Source organism: Halichoeres trimaculatus, unplaced genomic scaffold, assembly GCF_033239565.1.
Source record: "Halichoeres trimaculatus isolate MK-OKI-2021-1 unplaced genomic scaffold, fHalTri1.1 fHalTri1_scaffold_17, whole genome shotgun sequence".
Taxonomy (NCBI): domain Eukaryota; kingdom Metazoa; phylum Chordata; class Actinopteri; order Labriformes; family Labridae; genus Halichoeres; species Halichoeres trimaculatus.
The window spans coordinates 25,508,144-25,535,681 of NW_027437195.1; the positions used below are offsets into that span (position 1 = coordinate 25,508,144).

General features: G+C 41.1%; 1 protein-coding gene across 1 annotated transcript in view; it reads left to right on the forward strand.

Moving 5' to 3' along the window:
• Positions 1–6,845: 6,845 nt before the first annotated feature.
• The window catches only part of prkd1 (protein kinase D1), a 48,894-nt gene continuing 28,201 nt past the window's right edge, over positions 6,846–27,538 (forward strand). The window contains exons 1-2 of the mRNA XM_074692778.1: positions 6,846–7,453; positions 26,423–26,561. Of these exons, the coding sequence (XP_074548879.1) occupies positions 7,214–7,453; positions 26,423–26,561 (379 nt within the window). The 5' untranslated portion in view covers positions 6,846–7,213. The remainder of the gene's footprint in view (positions 7,454–26,422; positions 26,562–27,538) is intronic.

The following is a 27,538-nucleotide window of genomic DNA, read 5'->3' on the forward strand; positions in this document are numbered from 1 at the left end:
TTTGATTTGATATTTTATTTATCTCAAACATTTGCAGATGCAAGTAGAAAACAAACCACACGCTTTGTTGCCAAGGGCACAATGCCACACCAATCCACATACCCATATACAACAAGAGCAACAATGAAAGAAAAAAATAAATAAATAAATGGCTTTAAAAATACATGAACATGTGAACACACCTACAATGTTTGAGAAAGGACAGGAGAAAGCCAAAGCTTGTATCAACCTGCCCCTACTTACTGAAGCACATTAATGTAATTTAACAGAGAACAACTGTTATACCGAGTGAATACAATTTACAGAAGAAACAAGAAGGAAAATGCTAAGCACACTATTATAATTTAATGGAACAGGTTTGATTTTTTGCGTTTATTCATATCCATCCAACTCGTTTCCTGGGTAGTTTAACTATTCAGACACGCTGTAGGCTACTTTCAAAATCACATTCTGACATTTTCTTTCATATTTTTTCTACACATTTCGGGGGATGTTTAGGTGATTAATGAAGACTTGTGTGCATGGGTGTGACTGTGGGTGTGCCTGTGCCTGTGTGTGTGTGAGTCCCCGTGCGCATATACCTCAAACATACTGACAGTCACTGCTCAGGATCAATTGCTTGGTCTCTGCTTGATGATTCCATTTTTCTCGTACCAGGAACTTTCGCAATTGATACAAAAATAAACACATCAGATTCAGTATGCAAGGTGTCTGGGTGTGACATTTTTTAAACTTTGGATTACGGATCGAGAAACCACATCCAAAAAAAGAAAAAATACGGACTCACTGTGCAGAGACCTTAAATCTGTTTCTCTCTACTGTTGTTTATCAATAAATTTGATGGATTAAAGTTACTTTTGATCAACGTTAGTTTTTAGCGTCTGGTTAGCTAGCTACCACCTATGAGCTAATACCAGCCAGCTTGTTTCAGCGGACTTCTGCAAATCTGTTAATACATCATTTTGACACCAACTTTAATCCATTCAACTGCTTTATTTGCAGAAAGTATGCAAACCATGCCCTCCTAGCCCTTACCCTTTAACCTTCCTCTCCACGCAGAAAAAGTTCACTGTGATTTTCATTCAAAACACATCAGAATGCAAAAATGTGGTGTGGTTGGTGTTTTAACTTCAGCAAAATGTTATCGATGCCATCACCCTTTGGATGCTGTTACAACTTTTTTTATAATACACATTTTTCAAAATCATTATTTTGTTTTCGGCTCAAGGGTGTTTGCAATGCCAATTTTTCAATTAAAGTCATTGTTTTAGCTGCATATCGCACTACATGTCTATACACCTTCTTTTCTAGGGGGCAGGTGTTGAGGGAATCCAGCAGAGGGGGAAAAGAAGTTTTGATGAAGGTGAATCATTCTCATGAAAGCCTGAAGACACATTTACGTCAGGTGAAAATCCCAAATATTCCAACTAATCAGCCAGCTCAGGAGAAGGCCAGAAATTCCTTTTATTGAGAAGATAAAACCAGCTTTGCAAAGGAAAACACGGCATTTTAATCTCTGGACATTCATTCTTCTCTGGTTGTGGTTGTGTTAGTGTTTGTACAGCAGCTGGGTTACAGGAGATGTGACAGAAACTGCTGGAGAAGTTGGAGGAAACTCAGACAAAGTGACAGAAAGGTGAAGGTGGATGAGTGTTTGGAGATGAGGAGCTTCATCATTAAATGCTGTGTTAAATAGATCAGTTTATGAACGTACTGTTGGTAAAGCTGAATCCCTGTAACATGCAGACTGATCTGATACAACTCTTATTGTGCCTGTAGGAGTGCAAAGATATTTTTGTGTTGTAGAAAGCGTGCAGGTCAGTGGAGGCCGGACTGTAGGAGTGAAAGTCTGGATTTCAGAGAAGCCGACTGCTGAACTGCTGACTCCACTGTAATTCTGTGACCGAGAGATGACCGATAACACATGCACTGATCAATAAAGCTTTAACTGCCAACTGGTGCAGTTCAAACATTAAATACAGGGCAAAATGTTAAAAAGAGAGAATCTGTAAACCACCACAAAAACAGTCAAATAACTTGAATTTTACAAAGTAAGAGAATTCAGACAGCCATACAGAGACACCCAAGAGTCACCTCTACACCTCTTTAAAAAATAAGAAAACAACAAACAAATACCACCTGCTCTAAAGAAACTTACATGATAGCAAAGAGACATAAAAGACAGACTCAGACTATTGAAGCTACTGACTTCTGTGTTTGTATGATGAGTGATGCTGGGATACTTTATCCACACAGATACTCCGGTTAGAGAGCAAACGCAGACACACAGCAGGATGCATGGAGATTACAAGAATGAGTAACATGAATGATGACTGTCATTAACATCAGCAGCTACTAATGAGTAGTTTATCTTAAGTGAATGGTATTTGAAACAATAATAACAGAAGGCAAAATCAGAAACTGTGTCTACCACACATGAAATGAGGCTCTCACTAGCTGTTTAGCATTAGCAATGCAAGGAAAATATACAGTTTCTTGCCACATACACTGCTTTTAAGATATTTTTAACAATCGCAGAAATCTCTGTTCATGCTATACAACTCATAGGACCCCAAGCTGCCCACACAAGTGCCTGATCGAAGATACACAAAATCCTAAGGACCCCGGTTTGCCCACTAAGGTGCCTGAATAATATTATATACTAAGTGCTTACAAACACAATAATGAAGAGCATAGGAAATTTATAACACAGACCAACCATGAAACACTTGAGTCCCTGAAGCAAACAAGAACCTGTAGTCCCAGGAACTAAATGGTTCCTGTGGCCCATTGTTGTTTGTGTTTCAAGTTACGAGAAGATTGAGGGGAGAAAAAAGTAATTGTAACACACCACCAGACCTACACAGGGCAATAAAGGCCATACAACAAAGATAAAGCCATATGGTGGTTTTCAACTGCAGGAACTAGAGTGTAAATTTAGTTCTTGGGTAAGTGATCTACCCCTTGAAATCGAATAGAGTTCTTTCCACACTGCAAAAAACTGAAATCTTATCAAGTGTTTTTGTCTTATTTTCAGTAAAAATGTCTTTTTAGACCTGAAATGAGCTTAATTCGCCTGACTAGTCCAAAAAATGTTGTATTTTAAGTTATTTAAAGAGAAAAAAAACAAACTAAACTGCCTGTGAGAAGTAAACAAATCTGCCAGTGGAGTAAGAGAAATGTGCTTGCATTAAGACATTAAATTAAATTAAGAAATCTCTCCAGAAGCGGGGAGGAGAATGCCAAAGTTGAAGAGCCATCACTGCTCTGTTTTTGGCTGTAAACAGTCACACAGTTCCATGCCCAAGCTTCCCATCTCGAGAGAAGACAAGACTAAGTGGCTAGAGTTCATTAATCAAGGAAATGTGCCAGCTACACTCAGTAAAACTGTGCATGTGTGTGCTAGTCACTTCACGGCCGACTGCTTTTCCAACTTTGGACAGTACAACAGAGGGCTAGCAAATAGACTGGTCCTGAATCCAGGCACATTACCAACCATCCAACAACAAACCTGGGACCCTGGAAATGTGAGTATTTTAAATGATGTGTGCTGTGGAGCAGATGGAAGAGCTTTTCCTCAGTGTCCCCCCTGTCTCTCTGTTAGCTTCAGGATGCTAACTTTAGCTGCGGTTAGCCTGTTGTTTTGGCCTGTAATGTTGAACGAGCTTCACTGTTTTCTAAAAATTGTGCACTCGGAGCTCGGTAGTCATGGTGATATGGCGCCGTTCTCAGTGACACAGAAGAGCGGGGCAGTATCAGCGGTGGCTCATTTACATATGAAGGCCACGCCCACTAAATCAGAGCGTTCTGAACAGAGGGGCTATGAGAGCCTGGAAACAATGCTGCTGTGCTTGATTTATTGGCTTTTAGACCAAAACATGTTACTACCATTTCATGAAGACATTAATGATCCATATTAAACTGCAGAAAAGGAGCAGAATATGGGACCTCTAAATTGAATCAACACTTGGAAAGAGATGATCTCTGGAGACTGAACAAGATTCAAGAGGCTGAAAACTTTCAGGGGAGCAGGGAAGTTAACCACCCAGGAACTATATTTGGATCCTTGTTCTTGCTGTTGAAAATCACCTTAACTGACTTTAAAACACCTCATGTGCATCATCATAAGTGCATCCTCTTCAGGCGTCATCATAAGAGGCAGATCATCAGTCAAACTACAGACATCACCGCTGTCTTTCCTCCCTGCCTCATAGATTTCCACCGTCATAAAGTTGGTACAGGAGCATCCTCTGCTCTGACTCACCGCCATTTCACCCATCTATAAATAAGGACCATTACTACGCCGCACACTTTCAGCCGGAGAGGATCTTCAGAAAGCCGAGCTCTGGCGGAGTGAGTCACTGCGCTCTGAGGAAGATGTGTCTGCTGGAGGAAGGTTTTACAGATTTTTATGTAATATATGTACAAAATACGGAAAACACAGGGCGGTTATTACGCCTCTCACACACTCTGTTCTTCCTGTGATGGGATTAAGGCTGCGTGTCAGGAAAATTTAATCTGACTCCCTCGCACTTCAGCAAATCACTGCTTCTGTTTAATCTGTCTCACAGCACAGACAGCACCTGGATTAATCCTGACCTGGATGCGGGTTCACTCTGAGGGATCTCATAGAGGCCGGGTTGTGAAACACAAATTATGAATCATTAAACTATATCACTTCAAACTTTTGTAAAAGTATTGACAGCGCCATTACTGTATCTTCATTTACATTATCCTTACTGTGTTTCTTTCCCTACAAACCTTTACGGAAATACACCAAAAAGACATTTCCTGGTAAGTTACTGCAGATATTATGGTAAAATATTATTGAGGTTACAAAACACCAGCTGCAGTTAAAACAAACCCCAGACATGAAAGAGAAATTTAAAAAAGAAATTTTTGTGCTGTAAATTTTTTATTTTTTTCTGCTGTAAAATGGGATATTTTAGCATAGGGCTCAATGGGAGCTGACCCCCTTTGGGACGCAGCCTCTAGTGGACATTGGAGGAACTGCAGTTTTTAGGACTTTCTTCAAACTACAAACACTCATGCTCTAAAAAAGCAGGAGATTAAATCAAGAAAAAGCCCAAAAATGGCATCAAACATGATAAAAAACATGGTTTCTATTACATGCAACGACCTTTGACCTTCAGCCGAAAAGCTACACGACTCTGTGAGTAAACAACAAACAAACCATCTGAATGATGAAATTAACCCACAGTGTTATAGCTTAATGAGATGTTTGTTGTGATTTTTGTGTGACTGTCATCGTTCAAACACTAACCTCTCACACACACATGAGCACACACACACTCATGCCACGTTTCTGGCATCATCCTTGGTAATAAATGGAAGTAAAAAAAGGCAAGGTTGAAGCGTAGGAGGGCTGGCAGGAGTGTTTCTTTGTGGATATATCTAAGTGTGTGTGTGTGTGTGCTTGTGTGTGTGTATCTTAGCAACTAGCACACTTCACTCAGAGTCTGTGCTGAGGCGACAGCAGCAGCAGCAGCAGCAGTGTTCACATCCAACAGGTGTGCAGTCTCACTTGTTCCTCTGTCCTTCCACGTTTTTCCTCCAGCTGCGCTTTGAATATTTTATTTCACCATTGTGTTTTTTTTGTTTCTTTTTTTTTTTTACACCTTCTCCTCTTTTAATCCATCCATCAATCCATCCATCCATTCATCATAGCTGCTACAGAGGGAAAGGAAGTTATGAGAGGTCCATTCAGAGTGACTTTTTGCTTCATTGTGAAGACAAATAAAGGGTATAACTGCGGTGCTTTTTTTGTTTTTGTTTTTTCTTAATTTTTTTTTTTTTTTTGCAGGTTTTTTCTTCTGTTTATCCCTTCTTTATTTCTGAAACTTCTTATCTTGTCAAAATGTGTTCCTCCTTGGTTAGTTTCACCTGCTCAATATCAACCTGACTCAAAAAAAAGGAGGTGATGGCGAGGAGGCACCAAATTTCGTTCATTTCTTTTAAGACTTGAAGCCCCGCATGGACAGTTTTGGGGTTCAACTCAATGATGGCCTAAATAAGAAAAATAATAATTAAAATAAATTATTAAATGAATGAATAAATGAATGAATAAATATATAAATACATAAATAAATTGATAATAATAATAATAATAATAATACATAATAATACATAATAATACATAATAATAATATATAACTAAAGAAGTCAATTAAAAGAGATGTGCTTTTTTGAATAGATGTGAATACTTTGTCTTGTACTTCCAGACCCAGCCTCAAGTGGACACTTGTGGAACTGCACTTCACATCCACATTAGCTAAATTCCTTGCCTCTGGCAGCATCTGGATCTCAGTATTTGCCTGTTTTTCACATCGCTGGCTGTTGATCTCTGAAAAGTGGGACCAGTCAGAACCAAGGACACATGACTAAAACCTCCTGGTATTGGAGTTCAGTGGCATGAAAGAAGAGATGACTTCCAGGATGTAACTTTTCAAACTTTGATTTGACCTTAAAGTCATGAAGAACTTGACCCAAATCAATACACTTTTGTTTCCTTTAAAATTAAGTATAATTTTTAGGTAATTTAACCAACATTCAGTTTTTGTCCCTTAAATAAAACCATGCAGCAAAAATGACTCAAGCAGTAAAAGGAAACATGGTCAGGATTTAACAAATGAATTCAAGCGGTGGAGCTGTGAAAACAAAGGTGAAAACTTTGACTCATACTAGAGAAAAAAAACGCACATTAGCATTAAACACGTCACTGAAGATGTCATCAATCATCCCTTCATCATCAGCAGTCCAGGAGGTTCCCCTCTCTCCTCCCTCCTCCTCTTCCTCCTCCTCCTCTTCCTCTCCAGCCACTGTTGACGTCCGCGGCTCTGTCACCCGCATCACCGGTTTCCACGCTGCTCTCCGGTCCAGTCATGTAGTCACTATGGCTGCTTTAATCCCACATCCTGTCTCTGTTTGTGTCCTCGCAGCTCTTTCCTCTTAGTTGTCTCGTAGTTTCTCAGCCGTCGTCTCACTCGGAAACTCTTCTTTTTGCGCTTTTCTGACGCATTAAAGGAGTTTCGTGCGTCCGAGCATCCTGCACCTCTCCACGGTTTAAAATCCCTCCTCTGACTGCTCCACCTGGACCTCTAATCTCCACGTTAAGTCCCCCTGCGGCTCTCATCATCGTCGTTATTCCTGGTTATTTCCTGGCTGATCTGAAAGCTCCGGGGAAACGGTTCATATGAGTGCGCCTCCGCTGATCCGTGCGCCCAGCCCGCTCCCGTTCTCAGGGGGTACAAACAGCACCAGCACCGGCACTGGGGGAGAAAGAGGAGGGGGAGGGGGAGGAGGTGGAGGTGGCGGTGATGTGATCTCCTTTCACATCCAGATCGGTCTGAGCCGGGAGCCGGTGCTACTGGACGCTGCAGAGCTCAGCTTGAGCCAGGTCCGGGAGGTGGCGTGCTCCATCGTGGACCAGAAGGTAACCATGACAGCAGACACGTCCTCAGCAGACTCTCTAACTTCTGCAAAAGTTTTATCAATGTGCAAAAAGTTACAGCATGAAAGGCTAAAGTTCCTGCATGGTGTTAAGTGCATGCTTGGGATGCATGGAGGGCAGGATAGGCTCGGCAACTGTAGAATCAGGGCTAAAATTTCAGAATTTGTCCCTAAAAATCAACAGCTGATGTTTGTTTTTGTTTTAATTCACAAAGGAAAACATACATTCATGCAAATTGAGTAATTATGCATACAAACCTTAAAAAATCCAGAATCAGTACTGTCAGAAAGACTAAAACAAAGAAAACTGTCTGACTAATCAAGAAACTTTCATGACAGCAGCCTCCAATCAAGGCTGGGAGTAGGTGTACAGGGCCCCACTGTATGTCTGTGGGTGTGTGTGGGAAACAAGAATTAACAGCTGTCAGTGCAGAAAGTGGCCCAAAAATGGATGCACACTGGGCCAAATTCAGCACAACACTCTGAGAAGAACTACTGGGCCACTACAAGTTATTTAGCATGTAAGAGTTCAAGACTGAAGGTTAAATGAGACTTCATTTGATAAAAGTTGTGTATTTAAGAGGCCACATGATCTGTGTGAAGGGGCAAGACTTTTTCCAACAAGGCCCAATTTGCCATAAAGTGTCAAATAAAGACAATGAGACAGTCTATAATGGCCAAAAGATATTGTTGAATTCATAAAGCATGCACAAAGGGTTGAATGCTCCACCAACTGCACTAAAGAGTGAAAAGCTTCTTTTTTGACTGGGTTCTAGGATACAGTCACACTGGCCATCTGTACCTTGCCTAAGTACGCTTCAACCCCTAAAGTCCAGTTTGTTTGGCCAGTATGACCACAAGTGTACCGTACTTTGGCATATGGACATTGCAAATAATCGCTATGACTGCTCGTCTCAACAACCATTTCAAACAGTAACAGTGGTGTTGGAGGGCTGTGTTGGACCAAAACATCTTGACATAAACCAAAGAGTCTCTAAAGTCACCGCAGTGTTCTCTGCGTTCGTAGTTGTGCTGACTCTGCTGAGATCCAGCTTCTTGAAACTTCACAATGACCTAGGTGGGCCATGTGTCTGCCTTCAGTCTGGTTCATGTTGGAGTAGTGTGGTGCAGGTGGCCAATCATGTTTGGGTACGGCACGATATGGAAGACCAGTTTGACAGCGCCCTTGATGCATCTGTATGAGCCACTATATATCAATTTAAGTCAAACTAGGCCCCAGTCAATGCAGATAAAGTCCTCTAACAGTGATGCCAACAATCCTGCACAGCTATAATATAATGTATACTGTTTTCCAAGAGTGAGTGGTAACTGCTAACTTACATAACTGTGCGTAGAGTCGGATTGCATCAGTCTGGGGCTGACTGTAGCTCACACACAGCCCCATGCAGCAGAAATTGGACATGGTAACACCTAACCCATCCAAACAGTTGTAAACAAGAGAAAACTACACAGCATTCTGTGGATTGGGTTTTGGATGAGGTAGTGGTGTGCAACTCTTAAAAAGCACGTGCTAAAGTGCCCGCTTGGGAGCCTAAACTTGCACTGAAGTGCCCTCCTGGTTGGCAAAACACATTAAACTGCCCTCTTGGCTGGTTATAATATGAAAGACTGCCCTCTTGAGACACAAAGTCTATGCATGCCTCCGGAAGAAGGCCCAATCATGTTGCTTGGCATCATTATGGAAACAATTGGTTTACTTCACTTATGGTCAATGTTGCCAGTAAACAGAGGCTTAATGAACTGGAACTCATGTCAGTGGTTTGATTTGACTTGACGTGCATCCAGTTTACTTTTGTTAATGTTAAGGAAAGTTCATAACAGTCATCAATGGGTTTTGACCAATCAGAATTAAGCATCTTACACAGCCAGGCAATCACTTAAAAAGCTGGATACTAAGTTTAAATGGTGATCATAACTAGGGATGGGTACTGAATAAGGTACCTTTATGAGTACTGACCATATTTTGCTGTAGTACCACATACTGTTTCATGTAAAATCAAATGGTACCATGTTTAGGTACCTAAATGCACCCCTGTGACTGTAAGAAATTGGGAGACTAGGCAATTTTTCTATGCTGGACATGAACACAGAAATGCAAGTTTATACACTGAAAATACTATGTTATATTGAAAAATTTTGAGATTTTATCATTCAACATATATTACACATAAAACCACAAAAAGTACCACAAATTGGTACCGTTAAGTACTGATACCTACTTACTGATTTGCCCAAAATGTAGTATATACTGTTTCCCACAATGCATGCTGCTAACACTCTATATTTTCTGTTTAAGAACGGTGGTAAACAAACAATGATGTAGCGGTTTGTTAAGTAGCTAGCAATGTTTGGCTATGGGACACGTTGCATTTCCAGTTCAAAGAGTGTTGCCTCTGGTTGTTGGTGAATGAACCTCTCAGTGTTTGTTGCTCTGTGGGCTCTTTCACAGTTTTTCCACAGACATGTAGGAGGGCTTGTATGTGAGGGGTGGATGTTCAATAATGTATGGAGAGTCTGCAGGGCCAAAGGCGATACGCTCCATAGCAGTGATCGTTACCAGTCAATGATGCAGATTGAACTTCTCTGACCTGATGGATTCTCTTCATGTGCAGCTAAACAAACATCCCTTACTATTAACCTCTCATTGTTCTACAGTTCAAATGGTTTTCTGCTCAAAACTAGCATCAGGAGTTGAGTTGTCTCTACCACAGTTTTGAATGTTGATATAAGCAAAAATCAAACCATCTCTGTTTTAATGCCACAGCGACAAAAGGGGAACTCCAGGGCATCCTAAAGACTTAATTTTTCATTTTTAGAAGGTGTGGGTGCAGAAAAAGTCACTTGGCACAATTGTTTCATGATTTTTGGGGTACTAATTTGATTTAAATTGTGATTCTAAGTTGTCTTTTTTCCACACGACCATGTGAAAAAGTTAAATGATGATGATGATGATGATGATGATGATGATGATGATGATGTCTACAGAATATATCATATTTCCCAAAAAATGCACATCACATGTGAGTCATTTTTTAGGATTTCTTTAGGGGATCTTACATTCCAACTTTTTTCTTACCCAGGTTATAAACAAAGACTAGAATGAAGGGTTAAGATTTGGAAAAAAAAAAAAAAATAAGACTTTTGAACAAAAATCACAATTTTAAACAGTTAAACAAAGAAAATCCTGATACTACAATACATCAAGTTTTGTCCGACCCCTACTTAACATATACATATAGAAAGATATGACCAACTGTTAAGGAATGAAATAGAAAACACATGAGATACCAGGAACTTTTCTTCAAGGAACTAAATGATTTTCACTGAGTCTCAAAGTCCCATAAAGATAATGCAATTCAGTCCAGTGACAAAGAATTAAATGTAACAATACTTTCAGACCAGTAGAAGGCGGTACGAAAGTGACAAAATTCATTAAACTAAAGCAGTGTTTCTCAATTCCGGTCCTGGGCCCCCCCTGCCCTGCATGTTTTAGATGTTACCCGAATCCAACACACCTGATTCAAATGATCCGCTCGTCATCAAGCTCTACTCGAGCCTGATCACGAGCCATTCATTTGAATCAGGTGTGCTGGAGTAGGGTAACATCTAAAACATGCAGGGCAGGGGGGCCCCAGGACCGGAATTGAGAAACACTGAACTAAAGTGACACTACAGACAGACAGACAACAGACAGGCTGTCTGTAGCCATGATTCCACCAAGCAGACTGCTTTGGTTCGTCTCGGTACGGCCCACATTTTGTGGCGTTTCCACCGACTTATCCCAGGACAGATCCCCAGTTGACCGAGACGAGCCGTCCCACTTTTTGGGACCCTTTTGTATGGGTGCCAGACTGAACCAACCAGCTCTGAGGAGGTGGAGCTACAACACTGCAGACCGCTGATTGGTCAAAAGAATCATCACTTACCCTACGACAGCAGCTTCATTTCTCCTGGCGGCACACACACTTCTCTGAAACAAAACTTGATTGCACTTTGTATCAAAGAGCTACATGCCAATCACAGAGAGGAGGAAATGCTGCATGTCTTCCATCTATGCTCTTTGTTTACTGTGTCATGTTTTTCTTCTTCATTGAATTTATTAGCGAGGTAAACTGTGATGCGCTGCTACAGCGTCAGGCTATTGTTTAACAGCTGCAGCTTTCGGCATCCGGCTAACACGGCGCCTACCACAAGACGGCACAGTTTTGCTGTGGAAACACAAACTGGAACAGGCTTAACTGTACCAAACTGTGCCAAACTGTACTGAACCGAACCGGACTGCTTGGTGGAAATGCGGCTATTGTCATGTTTGATTCTGCAGTTAGCCTATTAGTGTCTAGAAAAGTGCTTTGTATAAAAAATGCAACAACTGTTAGAGATTGAAAAGGATAAAAAAAATGAAGAAACCTTTCATAGGGGAGATTGACAACACAGGAACTAAATCTAGACCCTGGTTCCTACAGGTGAAAACCACTTAAATGGTTTTAACACCTAAAATGCTTGACTGAAACCATATATTTTAAAAACCTTTCCAGATACTGAACGGTGTGTCAAATTAAAGAGCAACCCTGTTAACTGGAGACTTTCAGACAAATAGATCATCATGAAATACTCTTATGATGAGGAGATTTGGACATTTAAATCAAAAGCTAAACTTGGATACATTCCAAAGGACTGCGTTTTAACAGCTTTTGCAAACTGGATTTCCACTGACTCATCAGCTGAAGGTCTCCAGTTTGCAGGGTCACCATTTAAACTGTAACACCGGGAGCTGACAGGGACACATTCACACTATCAGGCTCAAATAATACCATTGGTAAGGTTTTCTGTGTAGTGTATTTGTGGATGGAGGGTGAAATAAAAACACTCTGAGTGCTCGACATTGCAGACCTCGCCCCCAAATGTTGCACTTGAGAAAGTAGCAGGAACTTTTCAGCAAACCCAGGAACTTTATATAGACCCTTGTTTCTGTGGTAAAAGCTCAGATAGCTCCCCATAAAACGCCTGATTAGGATTTGAGGCCTCGTTTTGGCGATACAAATAAATGAATAGGCCAAACATAAAATCCTACGTCCGTCTTTGTATTTATTTCTTGCTCGTTCCTCCATGTTGGCGTTTTGGAAGGAGATGTGTCTCAAAGCCTCTAAAACCGTCTCTACCGCAGATGACCATATTAACACACAGCATTCCCCTGATGGCGTCCCGTGTGTTTATTGGTATTTCCCTCCTTGTGTAGTATGTACAGTATGCGAGCTTGGAAAGCAGCAAATCTGCTCTAGTGTTAGTCAGTGTGGTGACTCACTCCGAAGCTCAGTCAATTCTCGCTGGAAACAAGATGAATTCTTTCCTTTGTTTGCTCGCTCTGCAGGGGTTTCTCTGTTTTTCTGGCTTTTGCTTTATGAACTGAAGCTGTTGCCAAGCGCTCGCAATTAAACCACACAGACACACACATGCACAGTGTCAGCGTCCTTATGAATGTGATAGATGTCCTCTTTCTCACTTTGACAACTCATGAGTTTGTGAATGTGAGCCTATTTTCCTCTCTTTTACACAAATAACTATTACGTTGTTATGGCTGTGATTTCTCTCTTTAGAGACACCAAATCTGAACAAAACCAGCGAAAACTAACCACCGTTTTCCTGCCTGTGACTCATTAAACACCTTAATGTCAGTATCGATGCAAGTATTATTTTTAATCTTTTGAGTCACTTTCTTTCATCAATGCTTTTTGGCTGTTTGAAGCCTTAAGTGGCACCTTACTTCTTTACTTCAGAAGTTAAGACACAAAAGTCATTATAAGGTTCTGACTGGGAAAACAGATTAAGCAGTAGGCACAAAGATTTTACACAGTGGCTCTCTGTTTGTCTAAATTCCTAAAGCATTTTTGGCAAAAGATGTTCAGATGCAAATAAACCCTGATCATACTGCAGCTCCATGCAGTTTGCTCTTGTTTTGCAACTGGTGAAGACAAGCTGTTAGCATCTTCACTCTATGCTGCGTAGAGCTGCCCTGTGAACGCTCCTTCTGACAGACCCCAGACCGGTCCACATACAGTGCACTCAGGAAGTATTTACTTCCTCCACTTTAAGTCATGTTACAGCCTCATTTGTAAATGGAATAATTCTTTTTTTTCTTCAAGATTCAACACAGAAGACCCTATAATGACAAAGTAATTTTTGAAATATGTGTCCTGCCCAAAGATGAATCGTTGCCCCAGTCTGAGGTCAAAGGCACGCTGGAGAGGGTTTTCATCCAGGATGTCTCTGTACATTGCTGCATTCATCTTTCCATTGATCCTGGCTAGTCTCTCAGTTCTTGCTGCTGAAAAACATCCCCACAGTATGATGCTGCCACCACCATGCTTCACTGTAAGGATGGTGTTGCTCCAGGTGATGAGTGTAGCCTGGTGTCTTAAGCCGCGTTTCCACCAAGCAGTCCGGGTCGGTTCGTCTCGGTACGGTGCGCTTTAAGCGGCGTTTCCACGGACTCATCCCGGGACGGATCCCTAAATACCGAGACGAGCCGTCCCACTTTTTGCAGCGGCTGCATTTCTCCAGGCGGCTCACAGACTTCTCTGAAACGAAGCTTGATTGCACTTTGTAACAGAGAGTTACATGAAAATCACAGAGAGGACGAAATGCTGCATGTCTTCCATCCGTGCTCTTTGTTTACTGTGTCGCGTTTTCTTCTTTGTTGGATTTAATCGCGGGGTAAGCTGCTACGGCGTCGCGCTATTGTTTACCAGCTGTGGCTTCCGGCATGCGGCTTACACGCCGCCCACCACGAGAGGGCACAGTTTGCTGTGGAAACGCAAACGGGATGAGACTTAACTGTCCCAAACCGTCCCAAACCGTACTGAACCGACCCGTACTGCTTGGTGGAAACGCAGCTTTAGAGTCCTTCAGGTGCCTTTTGACCAGAGATGTCAAACTCGTGCCATGGAGGGCCAAGAGGCTGCAGGTTTTCTTTCCAACCAGAAACTCTACCAGCTGATTTCACTGATTACCTCACCTCAAGCAGAGAGCAGGGACTAATTAGTGAAATCAGCATGTGGAGTTTTTGGTTGGAAAGAAAACCTGCAGCCTCTTGGCCCTCCATGGCATGAGTTTGAGATCCCTGCTTTTGACAAACTCCAGGTGGGTTGCCATGTGCCGGTTTTCCTCTCTCCACATAGAACCGCTGGAGCTCTAACAGAGTGGCCATCGGCATCTGGAAAAATACATAAATAAATAAATGCATACGCAAACATTCTACTTTTCTGTTAAGCATAACAGCCCAGACTGTATTTATGCATGTAGAGGAGTGTAAGTGTACATGTAAAAGTTTAGACCAGGACAGCTGCAGACTGATTTAACCCCTTAACACTGTAATCCAGAATAAATCCATATCAAACAGAGGTTTAAATCCATGGGGGAACTATTTTATCTAACTTACAACTTGATGTAAACTCATAGTGAAATCTGGCCTGCCAGTTTAGTGTCTGGACCAGTTAAAAAATAACTGGCTCTTTAACTGACTCTAAAGCATAACCAGCACCTGAAACCAAAGACCTGGTCACACTGGCAAAACATGCTTAAGCAATCTTCAACCCTAAAGTCCAGATCCTTTGGCCAGTGTGATTTCAAGCGTGCCAGACAGCGTGTATGATCCATGACGTATGATCCATGACATATGATTGCCGCGACCACTCCTTTCAACAATCATTTTAAATAATAGCTGGGGTATTAGAGGGGTTGTGTCGGACCGAAAGGACTTAACCTAAGACAAAAAGTCCCTTAAGTCGTTGCAGTCTCTGCATTTTACTATGATGACTCTGATGAGATCACACTTTGTGAAAACTGACGCTTCACTGTGACATAGGTGGGCCTTGAGTGTGTGTGATACCTGCTTAAGTCTGGTTCATATAGGAGTAGTGTGATTGTTGGCTGTACTCTGCAGCGGGGGCACAGTGCACCAAGTGGAAACCAGTCACCCTGCTGACATCCTCGAAACTATGTTTAGTCGAGACGTCTCTTTCAAAGACTAGAAGACAGGTTGACATCAGGCACAGAGTGTTTCAGGGGAAGTGGCTTTTGAGCGGAATCACACCTGTCTCATATGCCATTCAAGGAATTTAACCTCTTGCGGAGACATTGGTGACAGTTAATGTTTGTGGTTGTTGGTGCTCAAAACTAGCAAAAAATGGCTGTGTAAGCACATTATGCTATTCAACAGCATTGCAAGCACACACATGCAAGCATACACCACAGCGGCAACCAGCATAAATGCACACAGCAACATGAAATCCCACATTTTACACACGACACCAACAATTTTTTGTTTGATTTTATCAATGCAATTAATGCAACAGGCTCTAGTGTGCAGAAAGAACACAGTATAGGCTATAACAAATCTAAAATCTGACTCTCTAGAACAGGGATCTCCAGCTCCTACCCTAAAGGGCCAAGAGGCTGCTGGTTTTCTTTCCAACCAAAAACTCAACCAGCTGATTTCACTGATTACCTCACCTTCAATCAGAGAGCAGGGACTAATCAGTGAAATCACCTGGTGGAGTTTTTGGTTGGAAAGAAAACCTGCAGCTTCTCGGCCCTCCAGGGTAGGAGTTGGAGATCCCTGCTCAAGAAACTACATCATTGAACAATGCACTGAACTATAGGCCACCAAGAATTGAGCTGTCTGTGGTCCTGAAAGTTAATGCTGTAAATCAGCAGTGCCCAACCTGTGGCTTGTGAGCCACATGTGGCTCTCTGCCTTTTGGTTTGTGGCTCTTCAATCCATTCATAAAAATATATACATAGTTATGAGTAGTGGTGTGCCAATCAATCTAAACTATATATATGGATGCCAACGTTGGGATCAGTTGGGATTGATGCTTAAGTTTCAGTTTCTCTTCTCTAGTGCGAATTTAAACACACAAACACAGTAAATCTAGCTTTGAAAATTGGATATGATAGATTTTCATGTTATGTCATTTCGTTTATGTGTGAGAGGAAGTGTTTTGGTAAGACCACGTATGTGAGGTGTCTCTCTGTGGTACCACGGCCATTTTTGTGGCTTTTTATCTCTGACTGGTTGGCCACCCCTGCTGTAAATCAAGGCATACCAGTCCACCTTTTTTACTGCTCACTGAGGAGTTTTGGAGAGACAGATATGATTACAAAACAAAGTTTACAGCGACACACTAGAAAATTTGTGACAGCTGCGTTGGCATGATAGGCACCTGTGGGTGCTTGGTGCAAATTTATTCCAGGGAGCAAGAAAGGAGGCAAATCCACAAAAAGTTTGGACTTAGTGAGACTCTATCTTCAAGCCATAGTTAAGTTTTCACCTGCTACTTCCTTCAGAGCAAATGTAGCTCAAACTGTGTGAGACGAAGCGCTCTCAGGTGTCTGAAAAAGCCAAATACGACTGCAACAGAATTCATGTTGAGAAGTACAATTGTGCAAATGTGTATTTTAAGTTTTTGTGAGTTTGAGACCCCAGATAGAAGAAGGAGTAAAGGAAGGAAGCAGGCCATTTTTGTGAAGTTGAAAGTGTGCCCCTGCTTAAAGAATTTTTACATGTTCAGAAATGTGCAGCTTTTATGAAGATGTGTAGCACTATCTGTTTTCACCACCCTGCCATCTACCTGTACATTAGTTTAGCTCAGCCTTAAGATGTGTTGATAATTGATGAGCCTTCCTCCCAGTTCACACATTAGGTTAAGTCCACTAGCCGTCGTGTTGATAAAGCCCCAGGTAAAAAGGCGCTTAATTCCCAGGGTAACACTTGTGTTTCTTCTTTGGTGACTCTGAATTTAACGCGGGGAACTAAAGGTCAGGTGACTTGACTACAGCCTAGCCTCTCTTGGTCTGTTTCTCAGCTCTGACATCAAACTGACACTTTCAGGTTAGTTCACTCTGGAGGACGAACTGTGAGCTAGAAGAAAACATCTGTTTGGTGTGAAAACAAGCCCAAAATAAAGATCGGATAGGAGACACTCTACCAGTGTGGACGTTTTCTGTAGTCACACACTTTCTCCTTCTCACACACACACACATACACACTGAAATATTCATGCTAAGATGTGTCCATTATCTGTTCACATCCACTAATCGTCTCATTCCAGGTGAAAATCACCTCATTTTCCAAGTGCGAGACTTTTACACCTGAATGCAGCACACACACCTGAAACCTGAGACCCAGGATGCTAACAGGTTGACACTGTGTGACAAACTGCATACACACCACACACACATTTGCTGATGAAAGTGTTTATCAGCAAAGTTGATGTGTTGTACTCTTTGGAGGAATCTTAAGTGCGGCAGGTCATCGCCACACCTGTTCACACACCAAACCCGTGTGACATTACTCGCAACATGGGACACTTAACACCTCAAATAGCACCAAATGAACTGATTAGCAGAAGAAGGTGTGTGTGTGTGTGTGTGAGAGGAGAAGTGTGTGTGAAGGAGTCTTTTAATAAATATGTTGAAAGCTTCTGGATTACTTTCAACAAGCTGCAAAACTTTCTGTAACTGTTGAACCGACCAATCAGAGCTGGAGCTACAGCGCTCTTTGATTCAGCTCCAGAGCAAGTCAAAGGTCAAAGGTCAAAACATGTTTTTGTTGCTTCGGCTGCCACTTTGGGCTTTTTTAATCATTTTATCAGTGTTTGGTAAAGAGCATGTGTTTTTGTTTTTCCCAACTCTGCAGTTCCCTGAGTGTCCTCAAGAGTCTGTCTCTAGCAGTTAATCAGCCCCAACAGAGGGTATGCACATGATGTCACAGCAAGCGGGAGTTGCTGTTGAGAGAGATGAGTAGCAACATTGGCTTAAATACCGTCTAAACTTTTTTTTTCTTTTCTTTTTTTTCTCTTTTTTCTCTCTTTTTTTCTTTTTTCCGTCTAAACTCCAGATCAAAATAAAAAAATGGGGAAAAGCTGATGGGCGATTGATCGGACGAACATGTTTGAAAAGCAGTCAGAGCTTTACTTTGACAGGCTGTTAGGAGACAAAGAGAAACTGATGGATCGCTGCAATTTTCAGAAACAATCCAGGCAACGAAAGCTGGATTTGGGGTTCTCTTTTTGTTTCAGTTAAACGTTTAATTTAACCATTCCTTAAATTGCGAAATCACTTAACGTTAGCATTTTCACTCAGCTAGATTTTCACAACTGAAGCATTTTTGTCTTTGTGTGATTATGAACATTGTGCTTGACATGATTCAACTAGCTTAAACTGCGGCTAACTCAGTTTTTCCAAGTAAGGGCGGACTCCAGCACAAGCAGCTGCACTATAAAGTATTTGATATTACCGTAGGGAAGACTATACGTCTGTTGATAATACAGTCAATACCAAAAGTACAGATTGATAATACATGTATTCACTTGGGTCAGTACACTGTAAACTGTAAATTTAATCATGTAGAAGCTTTTGTAGCTTCCAGGCTTTGCATTGTGTTTTTTCCTGGTGCTGAAATCAGATACAAATTAATGTCAGGATATGATTCCTGGTCACATGTTGGTGTTTGTGGACCCCTGGTTCTTTGGTAGCTTTACCAAATCAATATTGAGTCCAACCTCCCTTAATTTCATGTCATATTCCACATTTTTCCCGGTCTAACCATGTTAACTGCCTCTCTTCGCAATGCTAAGTGAGGTTTGTTTTGCCACTCAATCCAACTGGAGTGGGACATAAAACACATTAACAACCTGCTACAGCCAAATTTATTGACAGCTCACTTGTTTATAGAAGATCAGGGATTAAAAGGGGGAGAGTTAGGGGCGTGGCCCATTTGACAGACAAGTGAAAGCTTTTTAGCTCTCTGCTAGCGCTGTGCCAGGTGTCTGAACTTAACTTCTAGACTGGCTCGTGGTGTTGCCTTGTTTATGGGAATACCAGACAATAACTCGTCTGTTTGTGTCCTTAATCAGACTTTGGACCGTCAGAGAAGGTTGACACAGTTTTTCCCTCGTGGTCTACGGGAACTGAGATTGTTGTTGTTGGCTTGTCCTTGCAGAGAGGACAGAGAGCCGGTGTCTTCAGAGTTACCCTGCAGGAAGGTGACAAATGTTTGAATTCATGAGAAGCACACACCTCTTCCTGCCTCTGGGCCCTGTGTGTGTGTGTGTGTGTGTGTGTGTGTGTGTGTGTGTGTGTGTGTGTGTGTGTGTGTGTGTGTGTGTGTGTGTGTGTGTGTGTGTGTGTGTGTGTGTGTGTGTGTGTGCAGCCTGGTTCTCCCCTCAGTCAAACACACACACACACAGATCGGCAGCTCTCTGCTCAAGGCTACATCTACGACACAGACAGAAAGCAGACACAGTGTCATCTAATCACATCAGTGGAAACTTTAAAGGTTAGAAATTTCCGAAACCACACAGAGCGAGTCGTATCCAGGTTTTAACTCATCTTTGGCTCTTAATTTTTTTTCACAGACTCTAGACAAAACCATATGATCTATATTTGAGAGTCTAAATTTGAGAAGAATTCTGGTTTCAGCTTGTTGTCCGGAAAGTATCGACCAATCAGGTGTCAGCAGAAAAGAAAAGTAAGAAAATTAGTTTCTGTTTCAGCCCCATACTGCTAAAGGATGCCAGAGTGAAGCCTGTTAACAGTGAAGCTGAGACTTACCACAGATCATGATATTAAATTCACAGACATATATAAGAGTGATCTGATTTAAAGTTTACTTCAAAAAAAGGTTGGATTGAAACGTATGAACAGGACTAAAAGAGCGTTTATGAAACAGAAACATGTTTAGTTGTTCCTGACGACAGTGACGATTTCAGCTCTCTGGAGGAAAGGCTGCAGTAATGACAGGAAACACTGTCCCACACACTGAGTGTCTCTGAACATCCCTGTTTCTTCACACACACACACACACTCACACACACACACCTCTGCTTCTCTGTGACGGTAATAATAAAGCTGTGTGTGTACGCTGTGTTTCTGTCGGTAGCTGTTCCTCCGTGTTGCCTGGCAACTGATGATGATTGCGGCTGTGAAGTGTCCTTCTAAGGGCCATTATGACACACGCACACACACACTTTCTCTCTCTCACACACATACACACACTGAATGAAAGCAAAGAGGACAGACGTGTGTGTGTGTGTGTGTGTGTGTGTGTGTGTGTGTGTGTGTGTGTGTGTGTGTGTGTGTGTGTGTGTGTGTTTCCATCATTGTTCTGTCTCTTTCATCTCCTTTTATCCATCCCTTCATGTCTCTTTATTCATCTTTCTAGTCGTTTTTTTTCCTCTCCGTCCATCCTTCTTTCATGATTTCTCTTCTTCCTTCTTTCTGCCTTAAACTCTGTCACTAGTGCGTAAAACTCAAACCTACAGACGGTTTATCTCCTCTAATGTATTGTATGTGTTTATACCTGAGCATCATGTGTGGATTCATCCACTGCTGAAAGTAGTGCCCAAGAAATGCAACATTTCCTTTTGTTCTGAAAGCTACAGAGAGACTTTTTTTAGATAGAAATGTGTATCGATGCAATGTTTTTATAAGAGCTAATTAGGGATGGGTACCTTTCTCAATTGAACCTATACGGTACCGATGCCTGGTACCTGGCAATCGGTACCGGTGCTCAACGGTACTAATTTCCGGTACTTTTTTGTGTTAATGTGGTAAAAAATGTCAATTTAATAAAAGTTAGTAGCAATAAAATCTCAAATTTCTTTAACTTCACATATATATTCTTCAATATATAACCTTGCAATGCTGTGTTCATGCCCAGCATGGAATATTACCTACTCTTCCAGTCCCTCAAAGTCACAAGGATGCATTTAGGTACCTAAACATGGTACCTATTGATATTCCATGAATCGGTACCAGGTACTTATGACAGAATTCAGTCGGTACCTATAAAAGTACCTAATTCGGTACCCATCCCTAGAGCTAATCAATCATGACGTCAATTTGTTCACTGTCTGTGCTGTTAGTTTTACTCCTTAATATATGCGCTTCATGACTTCACAAAGGGTTTGTTCACATTGCAGTCAAAAGTGACCTGAATCGGTTACACTGTTAAATGTAACTTATTATTTAAGAGTTATCACAGCAGTTTCAGTTATCTTTTGCCATATTGACATAGAACAATGTGCTGGAATATCAAATATGCAAAATCACATTTTACAGTGTGTATTTCATTAAGCTGTGACCCATATCGTCTTTGTTTCTGACAGTTTAAATGTAAGCCAGCCATATCCCCTTGTGGCAAGCAGTGTGTAAGCTGGATGCCAACAGCTGCACCAGTTACGCCATCACAGCGCAGCACAGAGTACCCCAGTAATAAATCCAACGAAGTATGGGGAACATCCAGCAATTGGCCTTCTTTGTGATTAGCATGTGGATCTTTGATACAAAGCACAATCAAGCTTTGTTTTAGAGAAGACTGTGCCACCAGGAGAAATATAGCCGCTGTTGCACGTTAAGTGATGATTTTTTCAACCAATAAATGGCCGGCAGTGTTGTAGCTCCACCTTCCAGGATCAAATTGGTTTAATCTGGCACCCTACAGAAGGGTCCCAAAAAGTGGGACAGCATGTCTTGATTATTTGGAGATCTGTCCCAGCATAAGTCACTTGAAACTTGGTGGAAATGAGGCTTTGGCTGTTTTCAAAGGTGGCCGCAGTCTGAACAGCCTGGTCTCATTTAATGTGGCTTTGATGTCATTCTGGAGCAAAACACAACACAGTTCTGTGCTACAGAAAAAAACATGGAGGCAAGAGTCTCACTCAGTAATCACAAACATGGAAGAGAGCATTGATAGAGTCAGTCAGTGGAGGGATACTGACGTTTTAGAGCTGATTAGTAACCTTAGTGCTGTGACTGAACAGCAAGACTCAAATGCGCGAGGAGTGCACAGAGAGAAGAGAAACTGAAACTTAAGTGTGTGTTTTATTTCTTGCTGTGGAGAACAGCCAAAAAGAAAATCAAGTGTCAGTTTGGTCACAACATTAAAGTTGAGTTTAAAACAAAGAAAATTTTGTTGTCACAATCCAAGAAAACACAAGGCTCACTGTTGCTTTTGTTATGCCACAGCGTTGCAGACAGACAGGCACGACACACAGCTGCAGTACTTTTAGAGACACACAGTTATAAGTGTACCTGCTGCTGTCACTGCTGATGTCACTAATAGCAATAATCGCACACACCTTTTTAAATGGCATCGTGCAGTGTGCTCTGTAGTTATGGTAACAGCTGTCTCTCATCCTTATTAGGTGTTCTAAGAGAGGACTCAGCGCAACATCCACAAGCTGTGGGCCCTGTCACTCTTTGCTGTAATGTTCTGTTTCCTTTCTGTCCCTTTGTGAAGGGGGTTCCTCTTTTTGCATCTTCTTGACGTCAGTTCAAAATTGGCCAGATTATCTTGTTAACAGGAAAAAAGTGAGTTTTCTGTGGATAAAAGTTTTCAGTGAAAGAAGTTCCCTGGAAGGATTTTTTCAAGAGCACAAATCTTCAGTACTATATTAAAAATCAAAAGAAGAATTTTGAATATTATCTCGTAAAACAATTTCATAGTTTCCTCATTTTTAACAGCACCTGGCTGTAATATGTTCCCTACCAGAAGGTGGCTATAGCGTGTCCAGAAGGTTTTTGCTAAGCTCATAAAAGAACAGGAGAAGAAGAACAGTGGCTGCATCAAATAGCAAAAAGAAGAAGAAAATATTCACAATAGCCACTGGAACTTCAGGTGTAGTGGAGTGAGATTCAGAAACAAAGTCCTCACGGTCGACGTATTGAATGGTGTCTTAGCACATTTTTTGTTACACAAGTAAAAGAAATGAAGGACAAACCAGGTTAACAATAGTGTGAATAAAGAGAAGGAGAGGGGAAAGAAGGCTGTTGAACACGATGGAGTTAGAGGAGGGGTCACTGTTTAACATATTCACACTCATTAGGTTCACCCCTCTCTAGCTCTCCATCTGTCCGTTGTCGTCTCCTGCCCCTCTTCCCCTCAAGTGCCCCTTTCTCTGTCTCTGCCTTTCAATAATATCCTCTACAGCACACTTCATAGATACATCTTTATGTATGTGTGTGTCTGTGCGTGTGTGTCACCATAGCAGCAGTGCTGGTCTTGTTGTCATGGCAGCAGAAACTCAAGGCTGATCCCTTTCCTCCGTCTCCTCTTTCTTCCAAATTCAGCATGTGCGTCGTTTTTATGGTATACAATACTCATGTTGTTTTAAATCAATATTAGGCGACTCCCGCTCACCCTTGCAAGATTCTAATTTGCATAACCACCTGCTCACCATTTGCCAGCTCGTTCATCACCTGACTATCAAATAAATGTACCAACAAGCTGACAGATATACAGCTAAAAAAAGAAATATCACATCTTTGTCAACAGATTCTCGTCAGCCTTCTTGTGAGATTTGTTCTAATTCACGTTAAAGTAAACATTCGAAATGAAGGTGATTTTAAACAAAGCCTGCAGGTGACGCCTTTCAAAAGGGGTTATTGTCATTTTTAAGCTTAACAACAAATATTTAGCTTTAATGTTGGATTTCAATACTGAACATGTGGAGAGTTTCTAACTCTGAAATAAATGAGAGTTACAGCAATTTCAGGGTAAGACTTTAGGTTGCTTTTAAGGTCACACAAGATTTCAAGGAGATAAACACAAGAATTGATCAAACTGTGACATCACAAGTTGGTGAAAAAAAAATAAAAAGGCAAATTTCTCATTTAAAAAGACAATCCAGATTTTGTTGCATGGAAACACTTAAGGAGCATTCAGGAATGTTGAGTTCAGTAGGGTTTAGATGTTTCTTAAAGACACAGTAGCTGCAATTAAGAGTTTCTGACAAGGCTGAGATTTGATCAAACTGTGACATCACAAGTTGGTGAAGAAAAAACTTGAAAGGGCAAATTTCCCATTTATAAAGACAATCCAGGTTTTGTTGCATAAAAAACACTTTAGGAGCATTCCGGAATGTTGACCTTAGTAGGGTTTAGATGTTTCTTAAAGAGACAGTAGCTGAAATTAAGAGTTTCAGACAAAGGCTGAGATTTGATTTAACTGTGACATCACAAGTTGGTGAAAAAAATAAATAAATAAATAAAAAAACTTCAGATTTCTCATTTAAAAAGATAATCCTGATTTTGTTGCGTGGAAACACTTAAGGAGCATTCCGGAATGTTGAGTTCCAAAGGGCTTAGTTGTTTCTTAAAGAGACAGTCGCTGAAATTATGAGTTTCAGACAAAGGCTTACATTGGATTAAACTGTGATGTCACAAATTGGTGAAAAAAAAACTTGAAAGGGCAAATTTCTCATTTGAATAGACAATCCAGGTTATGTTGCATGGAAACACTTAAGGAGCATTCTGGAATGTTGAGTTCCGTAGGGTTTAGATGTTTCTTAAAGAGACAGTAGCTTAAATTCAGAGTTTCAGTCAAAGGCTGAGAATAGGGTTTAAAAGACACCAGCATTAGAGAGCCCAAGCGTTTATTGAGCTATACATCATGTAAAACTATTAACTACATATAGTCTACAAAATGAGCTCAATACCCCCTCTTTAAACATGAATGAGTCAAATGCCTTAGCATTAAAACATTGTTCCTAGTTCTTTTGGCTTAAGTGATTTTGCTTAGATCTGCCACTTATTGTTTTGCTGGTGTTGTCTGGATTGCAGGACAGGATGTTTCTCCACTTTTCTCTCATTTTCTCGGGCTGCTTTGACATCTTTTCCCGCTAAGTGTCATCATTTACACACTCTGAGACCAACCTAAGGCAGAAACTAACCTTTTTACCACAGAGTCAACAGGCAGAGGGAGAATAAAACAGACAACCTCATTCTGAGTGATTCAGAATGATGCATAACTTCTGATCCCTAATTTTAGATTCCTTTTTGGAGAAATCCATTTCAAGACCAAATCAGTGTTTTCAGGGATATTCTTGTATGTGCTCTACTTCGCAGTGTGTACATCTCACTGGTGTGTCCGTGATTCTCTGTGTGAGTTTAAGTGTGTGTAGGTGTCGGTGTAATCGATAGCAGGCTCAGCAGTAACTCTGCAGTTGCTCGTTGTGTTGCTCATTTCAGCGTTTCTTCATTGATCCCCAACCTAACAGTGAAGTGCACCCTAACCTCCCTGTGGTTTCACTCCACTGTGTGTGCAGCTCTCCGTCCTTCTGAGGATCCATCAGAGATTAAAGCTTAGGTAATGACCCAGATGTGTTTCACAAAGGGATCTGCTGCTCAGTTTAAAGGCACTGCAGGGAATTTGGAAGTCATCTTGACACAGTCTCATGTTTATGTATTTGCCTGTTCATAATCCATTATTTAAAATAAAACCAATCGAACAATGCTTCAGCTCTCTTTACTGCTTCCTTTGTCAGGATGAATGCATATGAATCCCTCCTCCGCTGCTGCAAAAGTGACATTTCTTTTCTTAAATATGTGAGATGATGACTAATAATGACTATACAAAATGTCCCACATGAACCCTGTGAATGAAATTCATTAGCTCCAAGACTGCTGTTAATACCCGTTAAATGTATCACTCATCATATCTAAAATTTCTGATTACACAGGGATAGTTATCATAAGTTATTTAACCCTATTACTGTCCTTATTGTAGTTTATATCTACATTATGTAAGGACTTTGTTTCTTTTTTTTAATGTTACACTTATTTTTATTTAAACGTGTTTTTGGCACAGCAAAAATAAAGGGTATGTTTACATGTTTTAAGTTGATACAAACACAATACTCCCTCACATGCACATATGTACATTTAAAGTGTTACTGGAGCTGTTTCTTGTTCCCTCCTGATTTTACTGGCAGAAAAAAAACTCTTCCAGCAACGCCAAAATAAGTGACGAGGGACAGAATCCAAAAATATCCTGCTTTGTTTTCATCTCCTGTGATTTTTTTTTAAAGTGGTTCCAAACTAATACCACTGACTGTTTTGTTATTCTGATTCTTTTCTGTGTCTTCTCCAGATCCCAGAGTGTGTTTTCTACGGGATGTATGAGAAGATCCTTCTGTTTCGACATGATCAGACGTCCGAAAACGTGCTGCAGCTGCTCCGCTCGGCCTCTCAGATCCAGGAGGGAGACCTGGTGGAGGCCGTGCTGTCAGGTGAGGTGGGTCGAAGGGTGGTATCACAGGTGAAGGGGGCCATGGTGTAAGGGGATCACACAGCGGTAACACAAGCCTCTGGAGACAACTAGCAACTAAATTTTACCCAGGAGACAAAAAGTTTCAGCCCATATGTCTGTTTTGAGAGCTGCGTTGTTCAAAGTACAGTTAAGGAAACTTGAATTCATTTCCTTCTGGTGAGTCTCAGTTTCATTGTTAATAACGCGTTCCACAGAGGCTTCCCTCTTGCATCCTTAAACATGATAATAAAATGGACAGATTTTGTTGAGATCAAAGCCCAAATATTAAGTCTTCAACCAGGCTCAGTCTTCTGTTTGTAGTGAGTCTCAGTTTCACTGTAAACAGTAGGATTAACATGGGCTTCTCTATGGCCTACATTTTCAGTATGAACTGGTTAAGAAACTGATTTTCCCGTGACATACTCACAAAGGACAAATCTTCTTTGTTTGTTTGTGCTGAGTCTCAGTTTCACTGTGAATTGTAAGTTCCAAAGAGGCTTCTTTTTGTCTTACATTGACAGTGCAAACCCCCAGAAAGACACAATTTTCATGTAATTAACTTGAAAATAACAGGTCTTGAGAAGCCCCCATCCATCTGTTTGTGGTGAGTCTCAGTTTCACTGTAAATAGTAAGTTCCAAAGAGGCTTTATTCTGGCTTTCTCCAGCTGTTTGAAGCTCAAACAGAAACTTGTGATTTCACGATTTACTTAAAAATAACCAGGCTTTCACAGAGCCTAAAGATCTTGTTGCGAGGAATCTCAGTTTCATTGTGAATTGCATCGCCAATTCAGTTGAAACAACATAATGAAGCAGATTAGTCATAGGTCAGGCCTTGTCAGGTCTGTCTTCAAGAGGAGAAGAAAAATGCGATGAAAGTCAGAGTTCTGGCTTTGATCTCAGAGTTTTTCTCAAAATTCTTCAGAGCTTGCTTTTGCTCTCCATGTAGACTGTTTTTC